Source organism: Stegostoma tigrinum, chromosome 27, assembly GCF_030684315.1.
Source record: "Stegostoma tigrinum isolate sSteTig4 chromosome 27, sSteTig4.hap1, whole genome shotgun sequence".
Taxonomy (NCBI): Eukaryota; Metazoa; Chordata; class Chondrichthyes; order Orectolobiformes; family Stegostomatidae; genus Stegostoma; species Stegostoma tigrinum.
The window spans coordinates 28712033-28736817 of record NC_081380.1 but is presented as its reverse complement, the minus strand read 5'-3'; the positions used below and the strand labels follow the sequence as shown (position 1 = coordinate 28736817).

Genomic DNA, 24785 nt, shown 5'->3' with positions numbered 1-24785 from the left:
AATTCTTCCCAGATTGCCATGGCTTGACTACTATTAATGAACAGAAACTCAATCCTAAAACAGTTCCCTGACAGGACAGCTGATGGGTTCTGGAAATCTTAATGCAGTAAGCTTTTAATGCGCCTTCTTTCCACAATAATATCTGCAAATGTTTTAACTTCTGCATCTTTCAAGTCTCTGCTACTCTTTCCTAATGTGAGTACTTCAGCAAATATTTCTTTTCAGCAAAGGATATTGCCTAAATGAATGTCCTGGAGTAGTCAGCAAAAATCATTCCACCTTACAGCTCTGTTCATATCGCTCAAGTGTCAGTTCAGACATGGGTTTCAGAAAGAGAGACATATTTTGACATGAGATCTTTGAGAATGTGGCAGATATCTTGGATATAGAAAATGCATTGGAAGGAATGTACACAGTATAGACTTTCAGAAAGCCTTTTTCGATGTACCAATCAGGGACTGAAAGGGATAGAATCAATGGGAGGGTAACAAATTTAATAAAAAGCCAGAAACAAGGGTACAGATTGCTGAAGTTAGAACCACATCTTGGTCTTGTGGGCCCACACTCACTGGGAATGAAATAAATTCAAATTTATATTGCAGAAGAGTGTCAGAAATATGGAATAGAGATGACCAAACAAGCCCATCAAGCTTGATGTTTCAAATGAAAGGTTAAACAACTAATGCATAATTATTGTCACATAATAATCAGTGGTTAATTTTATTAGGAAACAAATTCTATTAATTGAAGCCCAGAAACCATGCTGTGTCATATTAGATAATGTGTAACACATTAACATGATTTATTTTCTCTGTTGTTATATGTAATAGATCACCAACAAATTACATTTAAATAACAACTTTGCAGGAAACCATATCAAAATTTTCTACAAGGAAGAGCAATCTGTACAAATCATAATTTAGGGAGCTTTGAGGCAAGCAGCCTGTCCAGAGATTATTGCAGTTGTCTAGTCCCAAGGCAATAAAGGCGAATGGATGAAGCTCTTTACAACATTTAGAAGGTGGTGAATAAAACAGCAGCGCGGCAGTGATGGCAGAAAGTAGTCACAAAAATGGGTGTCAAGGATAAAGCTCAGCTCAACTTATCAGTGAATAAATTCATAAATATATGCGTAAAATGTGGACATCATGTTTAAGAGCATGTCATTGAGGATATAAAGCTAGGCACATCTGGTATTATTTACAATTTACTTTGGGGCAGTAGCTAAGGTCTGTGTTACCTCAAATGTTACCAAACTCCGTAACCTGATTAAATCGCTTATGATGGTTAAATTAGGTAAGACATGTGAATTGGGTTTGATAAGAGGGATAATCTGCTGTGTTTTATTTATATTTATATTTGTTATTGCTCCGAAAGTAGCCATTGTGCTTGATTGGTTTTTCATTTACTGTAGTAATTCTCTTCAGTGAAATTATTTTTAATCATTGTTTCAAATTTGAATCATAAATTTCAGAACAAATGACGCAGAGAATGCTAAAAACAAGTTTGCAAAAGTTTCATGTGAACTTGTTCTCCATCCTTATCTCTTCATTCCCCAACATAAGGATTAAATTTGTTTAAATCCTTCATTTTGGGCATATATCTTAACATAGAACAGTACAGCACAGAACAGGCCCTTCAGCCCACGATGTTGTGCTGACCATTGATCCTCATGTATGCACCCTCAAATTTCTGTGACCATATGCATGTCCAGCAGTCTCTTAAATGACCCCAATGACCTTGCTTCCACAACTGCTGCTGGCAATGCATTCCATGCTCTCACAACTCTCGGTGTAAAGAACCCGCCTCTGACATCCCCTCTATACTTTCCTCCAACCAGCTTAAAACTATTAATTATTCTTTTTCAAGGAATGCAAAGAAACAATCGTTATTTCAGTACAAATAGAGATCCAACGCAGTGCAGTGCTATGGCCACTGAAAGGCAGGACAATTAACTCAGTGATTTAAATACCCTTTCCACCCCAATGAAAAGATAGATGACTGCAGCAAGACTGCTTATCGTATTAATGTGACCCAGGCATTTGCAATCTCACAAATATTTCACGTATCATCAAGCACTCGTGTCACCAAGCCTGAATTCCAGTAACATATCCATTTCTGCAGACAACCGTTAAATATGACAACAGTACTGGCATTGCCCAATATTTGTAAAATATTTACATATAAATATAAAATGTGTGCATGAGTGGTGTTCCAATCTACATCTATGCGCATATATTTGACAATGCTGGCATTGTCACAGAATTTAACTTTATGCAATAATTTTCATAAGCGGTAACTGGACGAATATCCTGAAACCATAACCACCACAATACAACTGTCTGAGAAGGAACTGCAACGCATGTTTTTGTGCAACTCAGCACATTCTTACCACCAGCTTTCTAAAGCCAGGTTAACATTCCATTACAAATGGAGCAAGGAGACAAGAAATAATTGTTTCACAAATTCGTAATGGCATTCTTTCAATCAAGGAGTGAGCACTAAATAAACTGCAAATTTTCTTTTACAGCTACCTGTGGGGGATTCATTCGAAATGCAACTGTAGGCCGCATCACATCACCCAACTTTCCAGGTAACTACAGCAACAACCTGACCTGTTACTGGTTGATTGAAGCTCCAGAAGGACAGAAGTTACACTTGCACTTTGAGAAAGTTGCACTGGCCGAAGACGATGACAGGTAATATCTGCTGTAAAAGTAACTCCTTGCTCCATTCTTGCCTGCAAGCAGCATAGCTTCAGTTGTGTGAACTTGGCTATTCAGAATTATCCTGTGAGCTGAAATTTAATCACGATTGGAATCTATCCTCTTGACTGCAGCATCTTTCAAAAAGTAAGTGGGCAAATTAGGTGCTAAGTATTTATAAAGGTGGTGCACAAGGCTGTATTTTAAAGAATCTCAAACTATATCTGCTCCTAGGCTCTGAAGTCTGAGTTTCCAAAATATCTTACGGAAAACAACTTATACCTTGATGGTGGCTGGGAAAAATGATTTGAGGTTTGGGAAAACATAACCTTCAGACTGTGCCACCAACAGGATGATTCCAATTGCTCAGTTTCTAAGAAATCATAATCAAAGTGTTTGTGTAAAATAATTTATGTTGTCCCTGACTTGCATTTAAGAATAAAGTAGGTACACTGCTTGAAAATGAAGATCAGCTCTTCAATAAGAACATAAGATGTAGAAACAGCTTATCAAGTCTGCTGCATCATTCCATAAGATCATGGTGGATCTGATCATCCTGAACATCACTACCTTTTGCCTCCCCATACCTCTCACTTCCCTTCCTGATTAAAAATCTGCCTACCTCAGCCTTGAATTTACTCATTGGCTCAGGCTTGACCACCTTCCAAAGTAAAGCATACTACAGTTTCAGTACCCATTGAGAGAAGAAATTCCTCCTCATCTTTGTCTTAACTGGATGATCCCTTACACTGAGAATATACTGTCTGGTCCTAGGCTGTCCCACTGGGGGAAACAACCTCTCTGCATCTACCCTTTCAAGCTCTCGGAATCTTTAATGTTTCAAAAAGCTCAATATGCAAAAATAAATGCTTTTAGATTCAAGGTGATTGTATAAGCAAGGATCAAATATTGGTCAATGGTGAGAATGGAAAGAATAAGGAATAATGTGGCATTTATGAATTGGCAGGCTGTGAGTAATGGAGTGTCACAATGATCAGTGCTGAAATCGCCACTATTTATAATTGGGTGAAGGCACTTAGGGTAATGCTTCGAGGTTAATTTGGAATGTTAGCTAGGAGGAGGACTCAAAGAAGGTTAAGTGAGTGGGAAACCGGGGAAAATAATCTGAAGAAGTGTGAGTTTATTCATTTTGGTGGTAATAATAGGAAAGCGGATCTGTTTAATATATGTAAAGCTTGTAGGCTTTGCTATCATACAATGAGTTTAGAGAATTAACACTCTGATGGATCAAACAGCAAGGAAGGAAAATGGCATGTTGAGGTTTATTGCAAAAAGATTGGAGAACAAGAATAAAAGTGCCTTGCTACAATTGACAGAGCTTTGAAGAGGCCATGCTTACAATAATGTCCATTGGACTGATATCCATATTCCAAGAATAGATTTACTTGCCCTAGAAGTATACGGCAAAGGTTCATTCAATGAGTTCTAAAAATGAAAAGCTGAATAAATTTGGCCTATACTGTCTGGATATTAGAAGAACGAGAGTTGTTCCCATTGAAACATGTTAGATTTTTCAAGGACATGACAGTGCAGATATTGAGAGATTGTTTTCCTGACTGGGGAATCCAGAATATAGGGTCAGGATAAAGGGTATCTATGACAGAGATAAGGAAATATTTCTGCGTTCAGCACTTTAGAATTCTCAATCTAGAAGGTGGTACATTCTCCATTGTTGCATCTATCTAGGTCTGGGAGGGGCATACTTTTGATCTGTCAAGGAACTGAGGTACATAACGAGCAAGTGGGAAAGTGAAATTGTGATATAAGGTCAGCCATGATTGGATTCAATGGCAGAACAGAATCGAGGGCATATATGCCTACTTTTTCTCTTTCCCCTGCTTCTTGGTCAACTCTGTCAACCGTAACTTAACATGACTTTTCAAATAAACACCAGAGTTTCTCTTCTTTGCCAGGGTCATAATTCGGAATGGGGACAGCATTGACGCTCCTTCAGTTTATGACTCCTATGAAGTGGAATACCTGCCCATCGAAGGCATCATCAGTGATTCACAACATTTCTTCATTGAATTGACTACTGACAGCTCTGGTACATCTACTGGATTAGCTTTAAGATACGAAGGTACCTATTCAACGCATGAACGATAAGTTGGTTTTAGTTTTATTTGCAAAATGTAACAAAGGGAAAGAAAACTTGTAATTAGTTTTCTTTTGGAGCAAGCTCAGGGCCTAGAGTTTGCTATGAGTGACAAAGTATTGGTCATCTCTCAATACAGTTGTCCACAGACATTTTATGTATGAATGGTGTATCAATGAAGGCGTCCACTCTCCTGACATCTATTTGAATTTAGCTCCCTCTACAGGTGAAACTGTGGCATCTATGTGCCGGACAAGGGAGAAGGGAGTTGTGCACAGCTCAAATTGCAGAACCTCGTGGAGAATCCTCATGCAGACAGCAAAACAGGGAATAGATGGCATACTTAAATTATTATACAAAAGGCAAAATAATTGTTTGGACATGCACATGGGAGTACTTGAAAGACATAAAGGAGCAAATTAAGACAATGAAGTCTAAATGTAAATAACTATGACATTAATTTTTCTGAAACCACAAAACTCCACAATTGTTAACTTAATCTTTCAGGGCCAAAGAGGTTGTTCAGCAATGATTTATTCTTCAGTAAAATCAACTCAGTCATTTCTACATGATTTTTTTATTTTCAAAACATAGTTTATTCATAATAAATTTTTATATGTATACATAGTCACTGAAGCAGTCCAGTTCTGTAGAGTAGCATATGAAGAAATAAACAATGTTGGAGTTTGACTCTATCCAAAAAACAAACCAAAGGCATTTTTTACTTATACAAGACTATATTTACATATATTTGAGGCACTGGGAGGGTCCGATAATCGAACAGACCCCAATTTAACTTCGACAGAAAGACTTTCGATGGCCTTCTTTCCCCACTGCCCCATGCTTTAGTACGTGCCTCAGCATGTAGTCCTGGACTTTGGAATATGCCAGTCTGCAACACTCAGTCAAGGTCAACTCCTTGCTTTGGAAAGCCAACAAGGTTTGGGCAGAACAAAGGGTGTCTTTCACCAAGATGATGATCCTCCAGACAAAACCAATGTTTCTTTCAGTGTGCATGCTGGGGCGCAGACCAAACAGCATTGAACCCTGCATCTCACAGCTGCTTAGGGTTAACCTCGACAAAAATGACTACATCCGTCTCCAGACTTCCTTTGCAAAGGCACCTTCCAGCATGCGATGTGTGTCAGTCTCAACCCCACCCCAATAGCTGCTCCAAGGGGAGTGTGCAGTGGTGCAGAGCATCCAGGCATACATGAAGAATCTCACAGGTAGTGCCCTTCTCACCACCAACCAAGCAATGCCTTGGTGCTTCTTTTAAAGTGCTGGTGATGAGGCATCCTGCCAAATGACATTGACAGTCTGCTTAAGGAACGACTAGGATCCACCCTCTCCTTGGCCTGCAGAGTCATTATTAGCCATTTATAGAATGAGAATTGTGAATAATTAGCCCAAATGTCTGATGCACATGTGTGGGCAGTAAGGAGCAGGCTCAACCTTCTGTAGATGATAAAATCCAACCCATTGGAGGGAGATTTACTCAAAGATCCAGATTGGTACTTTAGGTATGATAATAAGACTACAAACCCTTTTAATGACTTTAACTGTCAGCCAGTATTGCCAAGTGCCATGAAGCTCCACAGTTTCATCAGAGCGAACGTTTATGTGGTTTCAGAAGTCCAAGTGTCTTTACACTTACTTCTGGAATCTAGATGCTTTCCTGAGGAGCCTCCACAATATGGTATTACTAGTTATACCACCACCGCAAGCTTCTCCACAAGGATTCTGATTCCACCCAGACCTTTAATTCCTTTGAATACATGGGGTACTACAAGTAAGGCTGACGAACTCAGGGCATGCATGGCAACATAGAACTGGGTTGTCATTGCTATTACAGAAACTTGGCTGAGGAAATAACACTATCGGCAACTCAGTGTTCCAGGTTTTGGAAGCTATAGGAAAGATGAAAAGGGAGGCAAGAGAGGAGGGAGTGTAGTATTTTCATTCAGGAAAAAACATCACAACAGTAATTCGAGAATATATTTCTGACGGATCATCCAGTGAAACTATCTGGATAGAAATTAGAAATAAGAAAGGGATGATCACCTTGGTGGGATTGTATGATATAGGCCCCCCAATAGACAGAAATTGAGGGGCAAGTATGTAGAGAGATCGCAGATATATCTAAGAATAGTAGGGCTGCAATATTTTAGTTTTCTAAACATTCACTGGGATTGCAGTAGTATTAAAGGCTTAGATTGTGACGAATTTGTTAAATGTGTTCAAGAAAGTTTTCTTTATCGATATGTAAATGTACCTGCTAGAGAAGGAACAAAACTTGACCTTCTCTTGGAAAAAGTGACTGAAGTGTTAATAAGGCAATACTTTGGGACTGGTGATCATGGTTCTATTATTTTTAAAATAGTTAGGGAAAAGGATAAGCCTTCCAAAAAAGTTAAAGTTCTTAATTGGGGTATGGCAAATTTTAATGGCATGAGGCAAGAACTACCACAAATTGATTGGTGTAGACCATTTGCAGTTAAAGGGACAACTGATAAGTGGGAGGCTTTCAAAAGTGTGATAATAAGAATTCGGGACCATTGTGTTCCTGTCAGATTGAAAAGTGAGGCTAGTAGGATTAGAGAATGATGGATGAATAAAGATATTGATGGTCTAGTCAAAAATGAGAAAGAATCATACTGTAGATATAGATAACTGGGATCAAATAAATCTCTTGAAGAGTATGCAGAAAGTAGGGGCATTCTTAAGAGGAAAATCAAGAGGTCAAAGTGGGGATATGAGTTAGCCTTGGCAGATAAAGTTAAGAATAATCCAAAGAGATTCCGCAAGTGCATTAAGAGCAAAAGAACAATTCAAAAGAGACTAGGGTCCATTAAAGATCAACAAGGTCATCAATGTGCTCAGGAGATGGGAGAAATGCTAAATGAATATTTTGCATCAGATTTCTCTGTGACGAAAGAAATGGAGGCTACAGAACTCAGGGATATAAATATTGATGTTTTGAAAACAGGACCCAATCAAGTTTGTCCCAGGATGCTGGGGGAAGTTGGGGAAAAATTTGCAGAGGCCTTACAGAAATATTTGTATGATTTATAACTGTGGGTGAGGGACCAGAGGACTGGAGGGTCGTTAATGTTGTACCTTTGTTTAAGAAAAGCTGTAAGTAAAAGTCTGATAACTATAGGCCTGTTAGCCTGACAGTAGTGATAGATAAGTTGGAGGTGATTCTGATTTACATACATTTGGAGAGGTAAGGAATGATTAGGGATAGTCAGAATGTTTTTTTTTGCAAGGGAAATCATGTCTCACAGACTCATTTGAGTTTTTTGTGGAAGTACCCAAAAAGATTGATGAAGGCAGAGTGGTAGATGTTGTGTGCATGGACTTCAGTAAAGCCTTTGACAAGGTTCCACATGATAGAATAACTAGCAAAGTTAGATCTCATGGAATTCAGGGTGATCTTGAAAATTGGCTTGATGTTTGGAGACAGAGAATGGTGGAGAAGGCTTGTTTATTGAACTGGAGGCCACTGACCAGCTGTGTTCTGCAGGGATCAGTACTTCTCCCTAGTTTTGCTTGTCTTTTATATAAACAATTTGGATGAGAACATAGGAGCCATGATTTGTAAATTTTCAGATGACCCAAAATTAGTGGTATAGTGGACATTAAAGAAGATTATCTAAGATTACAAAGGGATCTTGATCAGCTGGGTCAATGGGCTTAGGAGTGGCAGATGAAATTTAATTTGGAGAAATGCTAGGTATTTCATTTTAGTAAAACAAACAAGGGTGGGACTTGGACACTTAATGGTCCTGGGTTGTGTTGTTGAACACAGCAGGGGCTCAGGCACATAATTCTTTGAAATTTGCAGCTCAGGTAAACAGGGTAGTTAAGAACATGTTTAGCATGCTTGCTCAGACCATTGAGTACAGGAGTTGGGACATTATGTTGCAGTTATATAGGATATTGATGAGGCCTCTTCTGGAGTACTGTGCCCAGTTCTGGTTTCCCTGGCACAGGAAGGATATTAGTAGAGTGGAGATGTTACAGAAAAAATTTACCAGGATGTTGCTAGGAATGGAGCGTTTGAGCTATAAAAATAGATTGGATAAGCTCAGACTTTTTTAACTGGAGTGCAGGAGTTTGAGCGATGACCTTATTGAGGTTTACAAAATCATAAGGCGCATAGATAAGGTTAATGGCAAGGGTTTTTTCCTTAGGGTAGGGGAGTTCAAATATAAGGAGTTAGTTTTAAGGGGAAAGTCTTAAGAAGGACATGCGAGCAATATTTTTGAGTGGCTCATTTGTGGAATGAACTGCCAGAGGAAATGGTGGATGCAGGTAGAGTTTAAAAGACATTTGAACAAGTACATGAATAGGAAAGGTTTGGAGGAATATGGGCTGAATGTGGGCAAATCAGAGTAGCTTAGTTTGGGAATATGATATGGTTTGGACAAGTTAGACCAAAGGGTCTGTATAACTCTGTTACTCTCGCCACCATCAAAGTTCCCAGGTTTTCCCCACTGTCCCCACTCTACCACTGTGCTGTGTTCTGTGCCCCAATCAGTGGTGGCTTGTAGCTGGGAATGTCCACTGCCACTAGTACCCCTTCCTGTGCTCACTCTAAGGACCTATCTAATTATCAGTGGTGGAAGATAGAGGAATCAAGAGGGTCTTAACAAGAAGAGATAACTTTCTGACATAATATCAATATTAAGCAGTTAAGTATGATTACTGCTCTCACAAACTGGCCATATCTCAGAAATTTCCATTGCAGCCTTGTGCAAGACTAACTGTTTTTCTATCCATGACTGTGTCTTGTGGTCAGATTGTTTTCAGCTAATGCAGTTTCGACATTACATCTTATAGAACTATTCCTCTTATGCAACATCCTCAATGACAACATCTCCAATTATCAATATCACTCATAAGTATTTTACAAACTGTTTTTTGTCCTGGGGTGTTGACCTAACGTGGATGTTCTTCAAACTTATTTTTTCCTTATCACATTCTGTTTAGTGCAACACCAGGTATTAGTAGTCGATGGTGCATGAAATGCTAAAAATAAGCGCTGAACTGAACTCCAAACCCACTCAGCTTTCAGAGGTTTCATTCAACAGAGGCTTCCGAGCTTTTGACAGCTCAATTTGATTTGGGTCACTTCAGCAGAAATGCATTTATTCACTCCCTGCACCAAAGAAATTGGAATGTTTTAAAATGATTTCCAGCTGCTGGCTTAAAGTTCAGAACTTGAACTTTGTGTCAGTAACAAAATAATCCATTAAAAAGTTTCCATTGACTTCCCTAAGGGAAACCCATCGCAGGTTTCTCTAGATTTAAAGTGGCAACGCTGTCATTCTATTACACTTTAAATTGTAGGTTCAGGAATGGAAACAGGAACTTTTTAAATGCCTGCAACCGATTACTGAATTCATGTTGATAATTCAAATTTCAGAGAGCAGCTGAATAGAGTGTGACTTTTGTTCTTCCTTCTCTTTAGTGTTACCTCTTTCATTGATCCCTTTTTATTCTCACACTTGATTAACTCTATCTCATCTGAGTTCAAATGCATTGTGTCCCAATGGAATCTAGTCTGATTAAACAAGCTACTGTAATCTATTTTTCCACTCTACTAACTGCCTTTTCTACACCTGTTCTTGTTATTACTAAAAGGGACTTTGTGGTTTTTCCACCTTGACTTCAATCCCATTCTCAACTCTTAAATATGACAGGAGTATTAGGGAGGGCATGGACCAGGTATCTATGGACCTCAGGCCCCTGAGTAGAAGTCAAGTGGAGTCAGACCAGCACAAAAAGTGTTGGCTATGAAATCAAGCACTGTAACTATTTAGGATCAGGCTATGTAGAATTTATCACAGAATTGCATAGCACAATATAAAGGTGGTCACTGCTGGAGGCTACTCATGCTGGACCCTGTACCAGTGCACAAGAGGTAATGCCATTGTAAATGCAGAGATTCAGTGCTGTAAGGAAGACAGCAAGACCTAAAAGAAAGACGTGAAAAGTCTTGCTTCCTTCTTGCCCGTCACATCAAGGCTTCTGGCAGTCAAATGAAGAAACAAGCACACTCCATCTCTGAGCTGTGGTTAAAATGTCAATTCTGAAAACCCTGTACCTGACAGTTAAAACTTCTCTGGCCTGTGCAAAACTGGATGTCTGGCCAGCTTAACGGCTGTATCAGTCTGTTTCACAAAGTGCTCCATGCTGCTGTTTATGCTTAACACAAACCTCCTTTCCTCTTTCGAATCCTGTCAAAATGCCCTTCTGCTGTTTTCTTTCTCACCATTTATCCAGCATCCTCATAAATATGCTTCTGTTACTTGTCACAAGAGCCCCGTATGGCAGAGTTCCATGTTCTAACGACTCTTCTAGGGAAAGGTGTGAATCCTGAATTTTCTGGTATGATTATCTAATATTTATGTCCTCTAGTTTGGTATGCCCCAAAGTGATGCATCATTTTTCTGAGGACCATCAGTTTTAGGAACCCAGTAGGGCTGTAAATTTGTCAATTTTTCATAGATCAATCCAACCTTACTAACCATTTACTCAATAGTTCCTATTTTCAAAAATACATTAAATCCTTTCTTGCCCCTGTTAATATATGCTGCTTCATTGACTTTGCCTTATTTATCCAATGGCTATAATCATTTTGGATGAAAAAAATTCGAGCTGATGCCCCTTTCTGAACTTGCCTCCTTACCTTTAGCTCTTACCTCTAGCATGGATCAGCTTTTGTTCATACCTTTCATAATCTTGAGAGTTGCAATTGGTGAATCTCAAAGTTCCTCATAAATTCATACCCTGATAGCCAGGAGAGTTATCTTGATGTCCTAGCAGTCCTATTCAGTGACTGTAACATTCATTGAGAACTTATGTGTGCTTCAACTCAGTTGTTAATACTGTGGCTATGTTACAGCATAATTCAAAACACATACTACAAAAAAACCCACAGTGAGTCACACCAGTACTACCACTGAGGTTTCTGCAGGAAAAATTGTTTGTGCACAAGCCGTGCTTGTGATACTGAATGACTAATCAAGGCTGACAGAATGCACTCCGTTTTCTAATTAGTGCAGCTTGTGTCCTCTGATTTCTGAGCTTTTATTGTATAAAAAAATGTAGTGTTGTTACATGAACAGAAGAAAGATTTGCATCTATGTAGTGCTTTTTACAACCATCTCCAATCACTCTGCCACCAATGAATATCTTTTGGCATGCCGGCACTGCTGCAATAAAACATCGCAGCAAACTTGAACAAGCAAACCACTGCAAACAAGGTCATATTAAGCAGAAAATCTGTTTGTGTGGTGATGATTGACAGATGAATATTGGATCAGGAGAGCAGGAATAACTCCCCCTGTGCTTATTTAAAATAGTGCCATGCGATCCTTTCCAGCACATAAGCAGGCAGGTGAAACCTTGATTTAGTGTCTCATCAGCAAGATAGCACTTCCTCAGTTCCACATTTCCATGTTCCATTTTGTTATAGTTCTCTAACCCTGGAGTAATTAGACCTAATTGGACCTAGGGGTTTGTGACATAGAGGTAAACATTCCCTTCTTCTCGTCTGTTGCTACACTTCAAAAAGTAGCTCATTAGCTGTAAAGCACTTTGAGATGACTGATGCAAATCTTTCCATTTTCTCACCCAAAAGGCCAGTTTCTGAAAATGCAGCTCTCTGTCAGTACTGCACTGGAGATTCAGCCGTCTCTTTTGTGAATAAACATGCCACTTAATGCTTTTATAGTTATGTTCCTCTTTCAAATTTCTCGCTAATTAATGGCACATTGACAAATTCATGACAAAGTCCATATTCTTAAACTGTATCCCATTGTTCTGGCCTACCATGAGAGAGGATACATCCTCCAGTATCTCCCTATCAAGTGCCTTCAAAATCTTGTTTAACTTTTCCTCAGAAAGAGAGCCTTTCATCCTATGAATGAGTCATGCACCTTCTCTGAACTGCTTTGAATGCAATTATATCTTTTTCAAATAAGGACGCCAGGACTGTACTTTAGATCCGCTTTCTCAAAAGCTCGACAGAGGCAGTAAAACCTCTGAACTTTTATATTCTATTTCCCCTGCAACAAACGCCAACATTATATTTACCAACCTAATTATTTGCTGTACTGCAAACTAACTGTTTGATAATTCATGTACCAGGACGCATAGATCTCTCTGCACCTCAAGAGTTCTGCAATCACACCAGCAATGATCCATGTAATACTCCAATAGTTAAAGCTCAAAAAGATCTATTTTTCTCAACTCTTTACTTGCTTTTGGTTAACCTATCTTTTACCATGCTTACATGTTATCACTAAACCTGTTTTATCTCTAAATTCTGGAGAAACCAGAAGCGAATGTGTTGACACAGTATCAGCTCACCAAACAGTGTCTATGGATCCTTGGAGGCCACACTGCTTAGAAGGAATATTGTTCCTATCTAACAGGCTCAAAGTAACTTAAACTAACTATGGTGAATTTTGGAACACTAATTGTCACTTTTATATTTGAATTGGTTTAGTTTACAGGGATGAAAACAAAACTTTTGAAATTAGATTTTTCTTGAATTCATCTTTTTCATGTTATAATAGTGGCTTAAAATAATACCAAATAACAGTTGCAAAAGCACAAGAAAAATGTTATCAAATGAGGTACAAATGTTCTATGAATTTCCCAAGTGGGAAACGGGCTTCATTTGTAGTCAGTATTATTAATCATCATGGTTGCATCTATTTCCCAGGAAATCTCAAAGAGAAAAAGAGCTATTAGATGAGGTTTGAAAAGCAAAATTTAAATTACTTTGCTCAAGTTTAAGCTTCAAGCAGGAATATTCGTGAAAATGTTTTCCGACTGATGATCGCTTCTAGTTTTATTTTTAAGTTTATGCAAGTTGACATACTGATGGAATCTTATTATGCCATTCTCTTTGGGAAGTGAATGGTTTGTACAAAATGTATAGTGTAGGCACTTTTCCACAATAGATTCACAGATGGCAGCATGGATTATCTGTCAGCATCTCTTCTTCCAAAGAGTCTTAATTAAAGAGCTCAAAATCTATGGCAGCACCTCCAGAAGTTCATTCAAAGACTTTTCTTGGAGATGCCCAAAGATTGATTCACAGAAATGTAAATTAATCAAATAAATTGAAATGGAGCAGCACTTCTGTAGATCTGAAGCACATAAGAATGAGGACAACAAATCCACAAAGGGCATATGAGAGAGTGTGGGCAGCATTTTCAAAAGAACATGCAAGACAGTGTGGACAGCAGCTTCATAAAGGGCAGGCAAGAGAGCAGGGACAGCAGATTCATAAAGAACACAGAGTCATAGAATCCCTACAGTGTGGAAGCTGGCCATTTGGTTCATCAAGTGTACACCGGCTGTCTGAAGAACATCCTACCCAGATGCTACCCCACCCTACCCTACCCCTGTAACTCCGCATTTCCCTACACTTAACCTACACATTTTTGGACACTTTGGGCACTTTAACATAGCTAATCCACCTAGCCTGCACATCTTTGGACTGTGGGAGGAAACCAAAGCACACAGAGGAAACCTATGCAGACAGGGGGAGAATATGCAAACTCCACACAGTTGCCCAAGGGTGGAATCAAACCTGGATTCCTGGCGCTGTGAGGGAGCAGTGTTAACCACTGAGGGGTCTTGATAGGGTAGGTGTTGAGAAGCTCTTACCACAGGTGGGGGAATCTCAAACTATGTGACATAGTTACAGAATAAGGGAACACTCACTTAAAACTGAAATGTAAAGGTATTTATTCTCCCAGAGGGTACTAAATATCTGGAATTCTTTACTGCAGAAAGTTGAGTTGGTTAGATCATGGGAAGTATTTAAAGTGAATGTAGACAGATTATTGAAACATCAAGAAACTGAGGGCTGTGATGAGCTGACATGAAAGAAGAGATGTGTCCTAGGGCAGATCAACCATGATCTTGTTGAATGGTAGGATAGGCTTGAGAGGCCAAATAACCTCTTCTCGTTTCAAACTTTATGTTCTTATGAACAGAAAATTGTATGCTTCTGCACCCTAGTGAACGTTAGTGATGTGAATTTTGTCTCTAAGTACTCCTACTACATGTGTTGATAAAGATAATCTTGGCTTATTTTCAGTAGCCCCCTCCATCTACTTTGCCTTTTCAATAAATCTGATCTATATGTGCTAGAAATAACACAGTGTGGAACTGGAGGAACACAGCAGGCCAGGCAACATCAGAGGAGCAGAAATGTTGACGTTTTGGGTTGGGGCCCTTCTTCAGAAAGTTTCTTCTGCTATTTATGTTATGCAACTCATCCAATATACAGCTTCATTAGCTGTAAAGTTGGGATCATTGAGGCAAGTCTACAAGTAATAGATCATTAATAATTATAAACAGTGTAATTCTACAGTTCAGTTCACACCACGTATAAATTAGCACACTGATGATACTAAACAATTTTGCCGAGGGATGTTAGAATCATTTCTCCTGTGAACTCGTAGCAGTGAGTTTATGAAACAATGGATCAGATGCAATTGGAAGGCATGTGAAGCTCCTTGAAATTGTTGCAAATCCACTAAATCCTTTCCATCAAACTGAAGAAATATACATCCCGTACTAAGACAGATCTCTGAACAATACCCTAGATAAAAAGTTGTGTTGTATTGCAGAGTACAAGAGAGTCTTGTCATTCACTAAAACAATTAGCTTGCATTGTGAATGCCTTGGATTAATAGGCACATTTTACTTCAGTAAATTAACCTCACAATATAATCTGTGCATTGTTAATTAAAGTAATTTGGAGTCAATTAAAATATGAAATAAAATTGTACAAAGCAAATAATCCATGTGATATCTTTCATTTAATCCATGGGCTCTAATTCTGCAAGCTCTTGTACTATGCACTATGACAATTGTAAATATTTTAGTAAACAACAAATGTTACAGGATGGAAAATGTTTTCATACATACTTGCATGCCTATTCACAATTTGGTACAGAAAATCTTTTTCCATGTGCACTAGTTCAACTGTTATTGGCACTCATGGTCCTGAATCAGAGGTTGTAGATTCAAGTCCCATTTCAGAACATTAGTATCTAACCTCAGCATTCCAGTCCTGGCAAAATGCTGATTGTTCAAGGAACCGAGTTTTAAATGGTTTCATAACCAATATTCATCCCTTGGCCAACAGATTTGTTCACCTCGTTGCAGAAAGTGTGATCTTGCTGAGCAGAAATTGGTTCTGTTTTTTTCCCCAAAGTAATAATATTAGCTTTACTTTAAAAAAAGTCATTGTTGATGTATTACATCCTGTGTAAAGAATTGTCATATAAATGTAAATTTTTCATTATCTTATGATATTCCTCAGGAAGTTGTCATTAAAGCCTTTGGTCTTTGGTTCTTCTTCTCCAAGGAAAGATAAATGTTTAACAAATGCCATATCAACGCTTTTAGAGAAAAAGGAACAACTTGTTTTGTGTTAAGAAGAGATGCACAAGTAATGAATTAAAGTGTGAAATATGATGAAAAGAAGAGACATGTTGTCAACATTTTTTGTCTTGTACTCATTAGGACAGAATAGCAAAAATACCAAATCTCAAACGGAACAATAATTTTTATTACGTGAGAAGAGTGTTCTGAATGATGGCAAGTCCCACCATTCTGGCTATGCCATATGAAGGAAGGAGGCCAGCCCAGAACATTATAGATGCAAGATTAGATGGGTGCTATCTCTACGCCTATTTTTTATAGACAGGAGTGCATACCAAAGTAAACTTTTGAACTTATTATCTGGTTTATTGGAGATCATAATATATAAAGGACTCAAACTCATACATATAAGCCAGATCTATTTAGTTAAGAGTGGAAGGATATAGAAGTATAATAACACCACTTTCATCGTAACCTCTTGGGTTATCTTTTTAACATTAACCAAAGGAATAACACAATCTTCTAAAGTGAAAACTACAGTGGAATCATCCAAGATTGACGTGCTGCTATGTTCAGTGGAGAACCTTCAAAGTAAAATACTAAAGTCCACGTGGTGATTTGTTTCATACAGATACAATGTAGCTTTCTTTGCAGTGCAGTTAATTCAGTAAGTTGAAGTAGCTGAAATAATAGACTAAGGGTCAATTTTATGAATAAGCACAGAGCCAGACCACTCAGCCTGTCTTCCAGAAAACATGCACAATCTGTTTTGAATGCAGCAAGACAGCTGGAAATTCAAGTTTTAACTAAGGAGCAGGTCATAAGCAACCAGTTGAATTGAATAGAGCTCTGATCCTGACCATAAGTAGACACATACAAAGTTCCAAGATAATAAAATGTGAGGCTGGATGAACACAGCAGGCCAAGCAGCATCTCAGGAGCACAAAAGCTGACGTTTCGGGCCTAGACCCTTCATCAGAGAGGGGGATGGGGGGAGGGAACTGGAATAAATAGGGAGAGAGGGGGAGGCGGACCGAAGATGGAGAGTAAAGAAGATAGGTGGAGAGGGTGTAGGTGGGGAGGTAGGGAGGGGATAGGTCAGTCCAGGGAAGACGGACAGGTCAAGGAGCCTCCTGCACTGCCACAATGATGCCACCCGAAGGTTGCAGGAACAGCAACTCATATTCCGCCTGGGAACCCTGCAGCCATATGGTATCAATGTGGACTTCACCAGTTTCAAAATCTCCCCTTCCCCCACTGCATCCCTAAACCAGCCCAGTTCATCCCCTCCCCCCACTGCACCACACAACCAGCCCAGCTCTTCCCCCCCACCCACTGCATCCCAAAACCAGTCCAACCTGTCTCTGCCTCCCTAACCGGTTCTTCCTCTCACCCATCCCTTCCTCCCACCCCAAGCCGCACCCCCAGCTACCTACTAACCTCATCCCACCTCCTTGACCTGTCTGTCTTCCCTGGACTGACCTATCCCCTCCCTACCTCCCCACCTACACCCTCTCCACCTATCTTCTTTACTCTCCATCTTCAGTCCGCCTCCCCCTCTCTCCCTATTTATTCCAGTTCCCTCCCCCCACCCCCCTCTCTGATGAAGGGTCTAGGCCCGAAACGTCAGCTTTTGTGCTCCTGAGATGCTGCTTGGCCTGCTGTGTTCATCCAGCCTCACATTTTATTATCTTGGAATCTCCAGCATCTGCAGTTCCCATTATCTCACATACAAAGTTCCACTACCCACAGTTAAATTTGACAGATAGAGTGGATGTGCCTCAACACTTAATAAATTTAAATGTGAACTAGCAATTTACTCTCTTCATGGGGCTACATAAATACAAATTGCAGTTAGAATTGCCATTGGAAACTTGTGTGCTCCTGTTTAAAACTTCCCACCACTAGTGGTGCTGAAAAACCTTCATTTTGTGCCATCAATTCCCCAGTGTTTGCCAGGGTGTAAAGCTTGTTTGATTCCGGGGAGTTGGCAGTCCCAAGCCACAGGGTCTTTTACTCTTCCACAAGGTATGCTTCTAGATCTGAAGCCAAAGAGCTTGGTGTTGCCAGTTTACTCTGTCCACAAGTAAACCTTAAATATTCCTTGTGTATTTCCCAAATTTCCTTAGAAATTATATCATACAATTGAATCAAATGTGAAACAAAAGTGTCAAAGTATACAAGAACTGAATTGTATTGGACTAATTGGGTAAAGGTAAAGTTGCCATAGACCCAGAGGGCCATATGGCTGCTCTCCCATTAGAGTGAGATGACTGATGGTTGTTTAATATAAGGGCCATGAGGGATCAGGAAAGCAGCAAGGTTGAAAATGTGGGATCTTCAGGGTTACCTTATCCCCCATTTCTAACTCAGCTTTGCACGAATACTACTTTAGTTTTCATAATCTGTGTGCAATACCATGGGAGACTGACTAAATGAAAGTTTGTAGACTCTACAGTCAACTAATTACTTTTGATTTATATTTACTATTGTAATTTAGGTGCAATAACATATTAACAATTTAGTATAGTGTGCAATTCCCATTCACGCTACTTTGTATAACAATTTGCGATAGCATTTTTCTAAACTCCTGATGGTATAAAACATCTCGCCATGAGCAATGCCATGGAAGATCTGCTGGTGTTTGAAAATATGAGGAATTTAACACACAGTTTTATTTTTGTTTTGAATATATCTTTTATTTCTGTTTCAGCCTTTGAACATGGCCATTGCTACGAGCCATTCATTAAGTATGGAAATTTCACGACGGGTGATGCATCGTATCAAGTCGGAACGGTGGCTGAGTTTTCATGTGATCCAGGGTACACCCTGGAGCAAGGTTCAATGATCATAGAATGTGTGGATATCCAGGACCCCCAGTGGAATGAGACTGAGCCAGCCTGCAGAGGTAAGGGAACATGAATATAGGAACAGGTTTTCCATTAACCAACAGAAAGTAAAGTAAAGAGCAAGCTAGGGCTATTGTCTATTTGAAGAACGTGTGATTCCTAGGAGATCCTTGACAGCATGTGGTTTAACTCTTGTCATCTTTTCAGAAGTGATGAGCAGGATCTGTACAACCATTGTAAAATGTGCTGCCCACCATATCAGTGAAAGACACACAAACAGTGTACAGTGCCTAGTATATAAAATTCCTTTAAATTGGTCACTCTGGTTCCTAATTTCCCAGACCCCATTGAAACTAAGTATCTAAACTAAAGGGGATTGCTTGTTAGGTGCTAAGGAACCTGACAGAGGGACAGCAAGGCATTGACGCTATCACTGGGCTCATGTTCAGCGTTCTCCATGTGAACTCATTGTGCTCAACAGCCATTCAGTTTTTCTGTTAAGAAAAGTAGTCTTGCTGGTGAAAACCTAACAAAATAATATTGAATGACTTAAAAGTACACTGATATACTGATTGTAAAACATAGCACAATAACATCCAATGCTATGAAAGGAGATTATGAATAAAACCTCTCAATGTTTTGATGGCTGTTGCACAATTTTCGTTGCTACCTTTCGCAGTTTGTAGGATTTCCTGTCAACCTTTTGCATTCTTCAGTAAGCGACATGAACATGATAGGATCACTACATCATAAGATGTGACCTACGGATATAAAGATCCCATCCTCTATCCTAACTCAAATTACTAGAAATGTACTCCTTTGTTGTAACCAAACAGCTCAATATTAACTAAAATATTTGTATGTGTGAGGAATACAGCATTTATACAGAATAGATGGCAATAATAAATGTTTGTTGGATACTTCAATAGAACAGTGACCAAACCCAGTTTGGTATTGGGTCATAGAGTTGTACAGCATGGAAACAACCCTTTGGTCCAATTAGTCCATGCCAAACATAATCCCAATATGAATGAGTCCCACCTACCTGCTCCTGGCCCATATCCCTCCACACCTTTCCTATTCAGATATCTATTCAAATTACTTTTAAACATTATAGTTGTACCCACAGCCATCATTTCCTCAGGAAGTTCATTCCACACACAAACCACACTCAATGTAAAAAAAATTTCCTCTTATGTCTTTTTTAAATCTCTCTCCATTCACCTTAAAAATGTTTTCCCCTCGTCTGAAATTTCCCATCTTAAAGAAAATACAACTAACACCAACTCTATCTGTGCCTCTCATCATTTTATAAACTTCTTTCAGGTCACCTCTCAACCTCCTAAGCACCAGTGAAAAATGTCCCAGCCTATCAAGCTTTTCCTTATAACGCAAACCTTCTATACGTGGCAACATCCTGGTAAATCTCTTCTTTCCAGCTTGATAATATTCTTCCTACAGCTGGGCAACCAGAACTGGACACAGTATTCCACAGGAGGCCTCACCAATGTCCTGTACAAGCTCAACATAACGTCCAAGCTCCTAAACTCAAAGGACTGAGCAATGAAGACAAGCATGCCAAACAGCTTCTTAACAATCCTGTCTATATGTGACACAAATTTTGAAGAATTAGGTACCTGCACCCCAGGTCCGTCTGTTCTACAACACTACCCAAGGCACTATCATTAATTGTATAAGCTGTGCCCTTATTTGTTGTTCCAAAATGCAATACCTTGCATTTATCAAGATTGAACTCCACCTGCAGTTTGTCAGCCCATTGGCCCATTTGATCACGATCCCTTTGTAATCTTAGAAAACCTTCTTCACCACCTACAATGCCACTAATTTTGGTGTTGTCTGTAAATTTACTGACCATGCCTTCTATAATCTCATCCAAATCATTACATAAACGACAAACAAAACAGGACCCAGAACCGATCCCTGTGGAGCACACTGGTCACAGGCCTCCAGTCCGAAAAGCAACCATCCACCATTACTCTCTATATCCTGCTATTAAGACAATTATGTATCCAATTGGCAAGCTCACCCTGAATCCCATGTGACCTAAATTTACTAATTAGTCTGCCATATGGAACCTTGTCAAAGGCTTTACTAAAATCCAAATAAACAGCGTCTACTGCTCTGCCATCATCAGCCATTTTGATAACTTTCTCAAAAAGCTCAATCAAGTTTGTGAGACACGGTTTTCCTCACACAAAGCCACGTTGACTGACCCTAATCAATTTTGGCTTCTCTAAATATCCACAAATCCTATCTTTTACAACTTACCCACAACTAAAGTCAGACTCACAGATCTACACTTCCCTGGTTTCTACTTACAACCTTTCTGTTATGGAAGATAACGCGCTATTGGGAGAAAACTCATGTCAGATGTAATTACTCACAAAGGGCCTTTTATAGCCTCAGCTCTATATCTGGAGGCATGTCGTTAAGTATGAGCCCAACTCATTGGCCAACTCTTCGAGTGCTAGCTAGATAATCTAGTATTCCTCTGTACGGTGAAATGTTTGTCTGACCAGCAAACTCTTATTGGCCATCCATTGGTTTATCAGGAGGATTGACAGGTTAACAATCAACCTCATTAGTCATGCTATGAATACACCTTCTATAGCTATCAAATTCTAGTGTAGGACTTGAACTCTGAACTATGGGGGCGTGTGAATGTCATATTGATTTCTTTATGGCAAGAAAAAATATTCCTTCCATTGTTTTGTGACATCAGTAAATCACCCATCCATACTACAATAAATTAATAATAATTCCATCAGAGTGTTGAAATGGTTAAGGAGATGAGGAAAGCATAGCACGACTGGGCATTTCTATCATTTACTGAATATTGTACAGCTCTAGAGTCTGGGTGTGTAGTATTTATTAACTCTTGTAAGTAGATACACGAGAGCATTTTTTGAACAGCGTCACATAATGATACATTTAATGCAAAGCAATGCGTAGGTGGGAAGCTACAATAGAGGCACTCTATCTATTAAATTGTGAGGTGGGGCCAGTTGGCATTGAAGTTATACAAAGATTAGCATACAAATCATGAACATCACATTAACTTTCTTTTGACAGAGGTGCTCAGTTGTTAATTTAAATTTCTGTATGGTGTAGATTCAAAGCTAATAGGTTTCATAACAATTTTCAAAGCTAAATAAAAGGGGCAAATGGTGAGTGTTATTGTATTGCCATCGTGTATTGGCCCATGCCATGGAATGGCAAAGATATAGATTGATTGAACCTTCAAGAGATGAGAAATTATACAACAAAATGTGAAGAGGGAGTGTCTAATGCTTCCATCCAGTTAACATTGATGCTGAAAGCAAGGTCAGAGCCAGAAACTCATACCTGTCAACCAAGAAAACACTTTAACCTCACTGCTCTACTCTGACCTTGATCATGGCAGGAAGGTGCCAGGTCAGCAGAAATGCTTTAGGAACATCCTCACGACATCCTTGAAGAGATCAAATATCCCAACTGACTCATGTGCCGGTTTTAGAACATAGAACATAGAACAGTACAGCACAGAACAGGCCCTTCAGCCCACGATGTTGTGCTGACCATTGATCCTCATGTATGCACCCTCAAATTTCTGTGACCATATGCATGTCCAGCAGTCTCTTAAATGTCCCCAATGACCTTGCTTCCACAACTGCTGCTGGCAACGTATTCCATGCTCTCACAACTCTCTGTGTAAAGAACCCGCCTCTGACATTCCCTCTATATTTTCCTCCAACCAGCTTAAAACTATGACCCCTCGTGTTAGCCTTTTCTGCCCTGGGAAATAGTCTCTGGCTATCAACTCTATCTATGCCTCTCATTATCTTGTATACCTCAATTAGGTCCCCTCTCCTCCTCCTTTTCTCCAATGAAAAGACTCCGAGCTCAGTCAACCTCTCTTCATAAGATAAGCCCTCCAGTCCAGGCAGCATCCTGGTAAACCTCCTCTGAACCCTCTCCAAAGCATCCACATCTTTCCTTTAATAGGGCAAGCAGAACTGGACGCAGTATTCCAAGTGCGGACTAACCAAAGTTTTATAGAGCTGCAACAAGATCTCACGACTCTTAAACTCAGTCCCCCTGTTAATGAAAGCCAAAACACCATATGCTTTCTTAACAACCCTGTCCACTTGGGTGGCCATTGTAAGGGATCTATGTATCTGCACACCAAGATCCCTCTGTTGCTCCACACTGCCAAGAATCCTATCCTTAATCCTGTACTCAGCTTTCAAATTCGACCTGCCAAAATGCATCACCTCGCATTTATCCAGGTTGAACTCCATCTGCCACCTCTCAGCCCATCTCTGCATCCTGTCAATGTCCCGCTGCAGCCTACAACTGCCCTCTATACTGTCAACGACACCTCCAACCTTCGTGTCGTCTGCAAACTTGCTGACCCATCCTTCAATCACCTCATCCAAGTCATTAATAAAAATTACAAACAGTAGAGGCCCAAGGACAGAGCCCTGTGGAACACCACTCGCCACTGACTTCCAGGCAGAATATTTTCCTTCTACTACCACTCGCTGTCTTCTGTTGGCCAGCCAATTCTGTATCCAGACAGCTAAGTTCCCCTGTATCCCATTCCTCCTGACCTTCTGAATGAGCCTACCATGGGGAACCTATTCAAATGCCTTGCTGAAGTCCATATACACCACATCTACAGCTCGACCCTCATCAACTTTTCTAGTCACATCCTCAAAGAACTCGACAAGGTTTGTGAGGCATGACCTGCCCCTCACAAAGCCGTGTTGACTGCATTTAATCAAGCCATGCTCTTCCAGATGGTCATAAATCCTATCCCTCAGAATCCTTTCTAACACCTTGCAGACGACAGACGTGAGACTTACTGGTCTGTAATTGACGGGGATTTCCTTACTTCCTTTCTTGAAGAGAGGAATTACATTTGCCTCTCTCCAGTCCTCAGGTACGACTCCAGTGGAGAGCGAGGATGCAAAGATCTTTGCAAGTGGTGAAGCAATTGCATTTCTCGTTTCCCAAAGCAGCCGAGGACAAATCTGGTCTGGGCCTGGCGACTTGTCAATCTTAATGTTTGACAAAAATTTCAGCACATCAGCTTGACCAAACAAAATGGAGATGGCCCATTTGTGAAGGCATTGAGCTCATTGAGACATGTTATCAGGATCACACAGGCAAAGTCACAGTGTTAGAGAGAAGTCACAGCAACTCGAAACCTGATCCTCAAGTGTCAGAATCTGCAGAATTTATCAGCCAAATCAGAACCTATTGAACCAGAAGGGAAGCAAATCATCCTCAATCACCAGGGACTGCCTAAGAAGAGAATAATCCAATTATCTGGTAGTATGCAGCCAGACAAGATACAAAAGGGAGAAGAGAGATAACATGGAAAAATGTGAAGGAAGAGGGAAATCAGCATTTCATTCTTATTTAACACAGAACTGCAGGGAAAAAAGTGAAGTACTTTGTAGCTACAACTGATAAAGTGTTCTCATAGTGACACAAAGACAGCATTCCTCCTTTCATCCTGCCCCTCCAGTTAACAGAGATATTAATCTTCTCTCCTCCTTCACACCCCACTCCCCACCACACCACCCATCACCACCATCATCTCCCAGTGGTGTGGAAATAAGTTTCAGAAGTCAGTATATGTTCAAACTAGTATGGTTCACAGTAATGGGGACCCAGCTG

The 24785-nt window shown here is 39.8% G+C and overlaps 1 protein-coding gene across 4 annotated transcripts in view; it reads left to right on the top strand.

Moving 5' to 3' along the window:
* The window catches only part of LOC125464660 (seizure protein 6 homolog), an 853304-nt gene that overhangs the window by 693717 nt on the left and 134802 nt on the right, over positions 1-24785 (top strand). For all 4 annotated transcript variants that reach the window (XM_059655252.1, XM_059655251.1, XM_059655253.1 and 1 more), the window contains 3 exons: positions 2531-2699; positions 4640-4806; positions 18962-19156. In XM_059655252.1, the coding sequence (XP_059511235.1) occupies positions 2531-2699; positions 4640-4806; positions 18962-19156 (531 nt within the window). The remainder of the gene's footprint in view (positions 1-2530; positions 2700-4639; positions 4807-18961; positions 19157-24785) is intronic.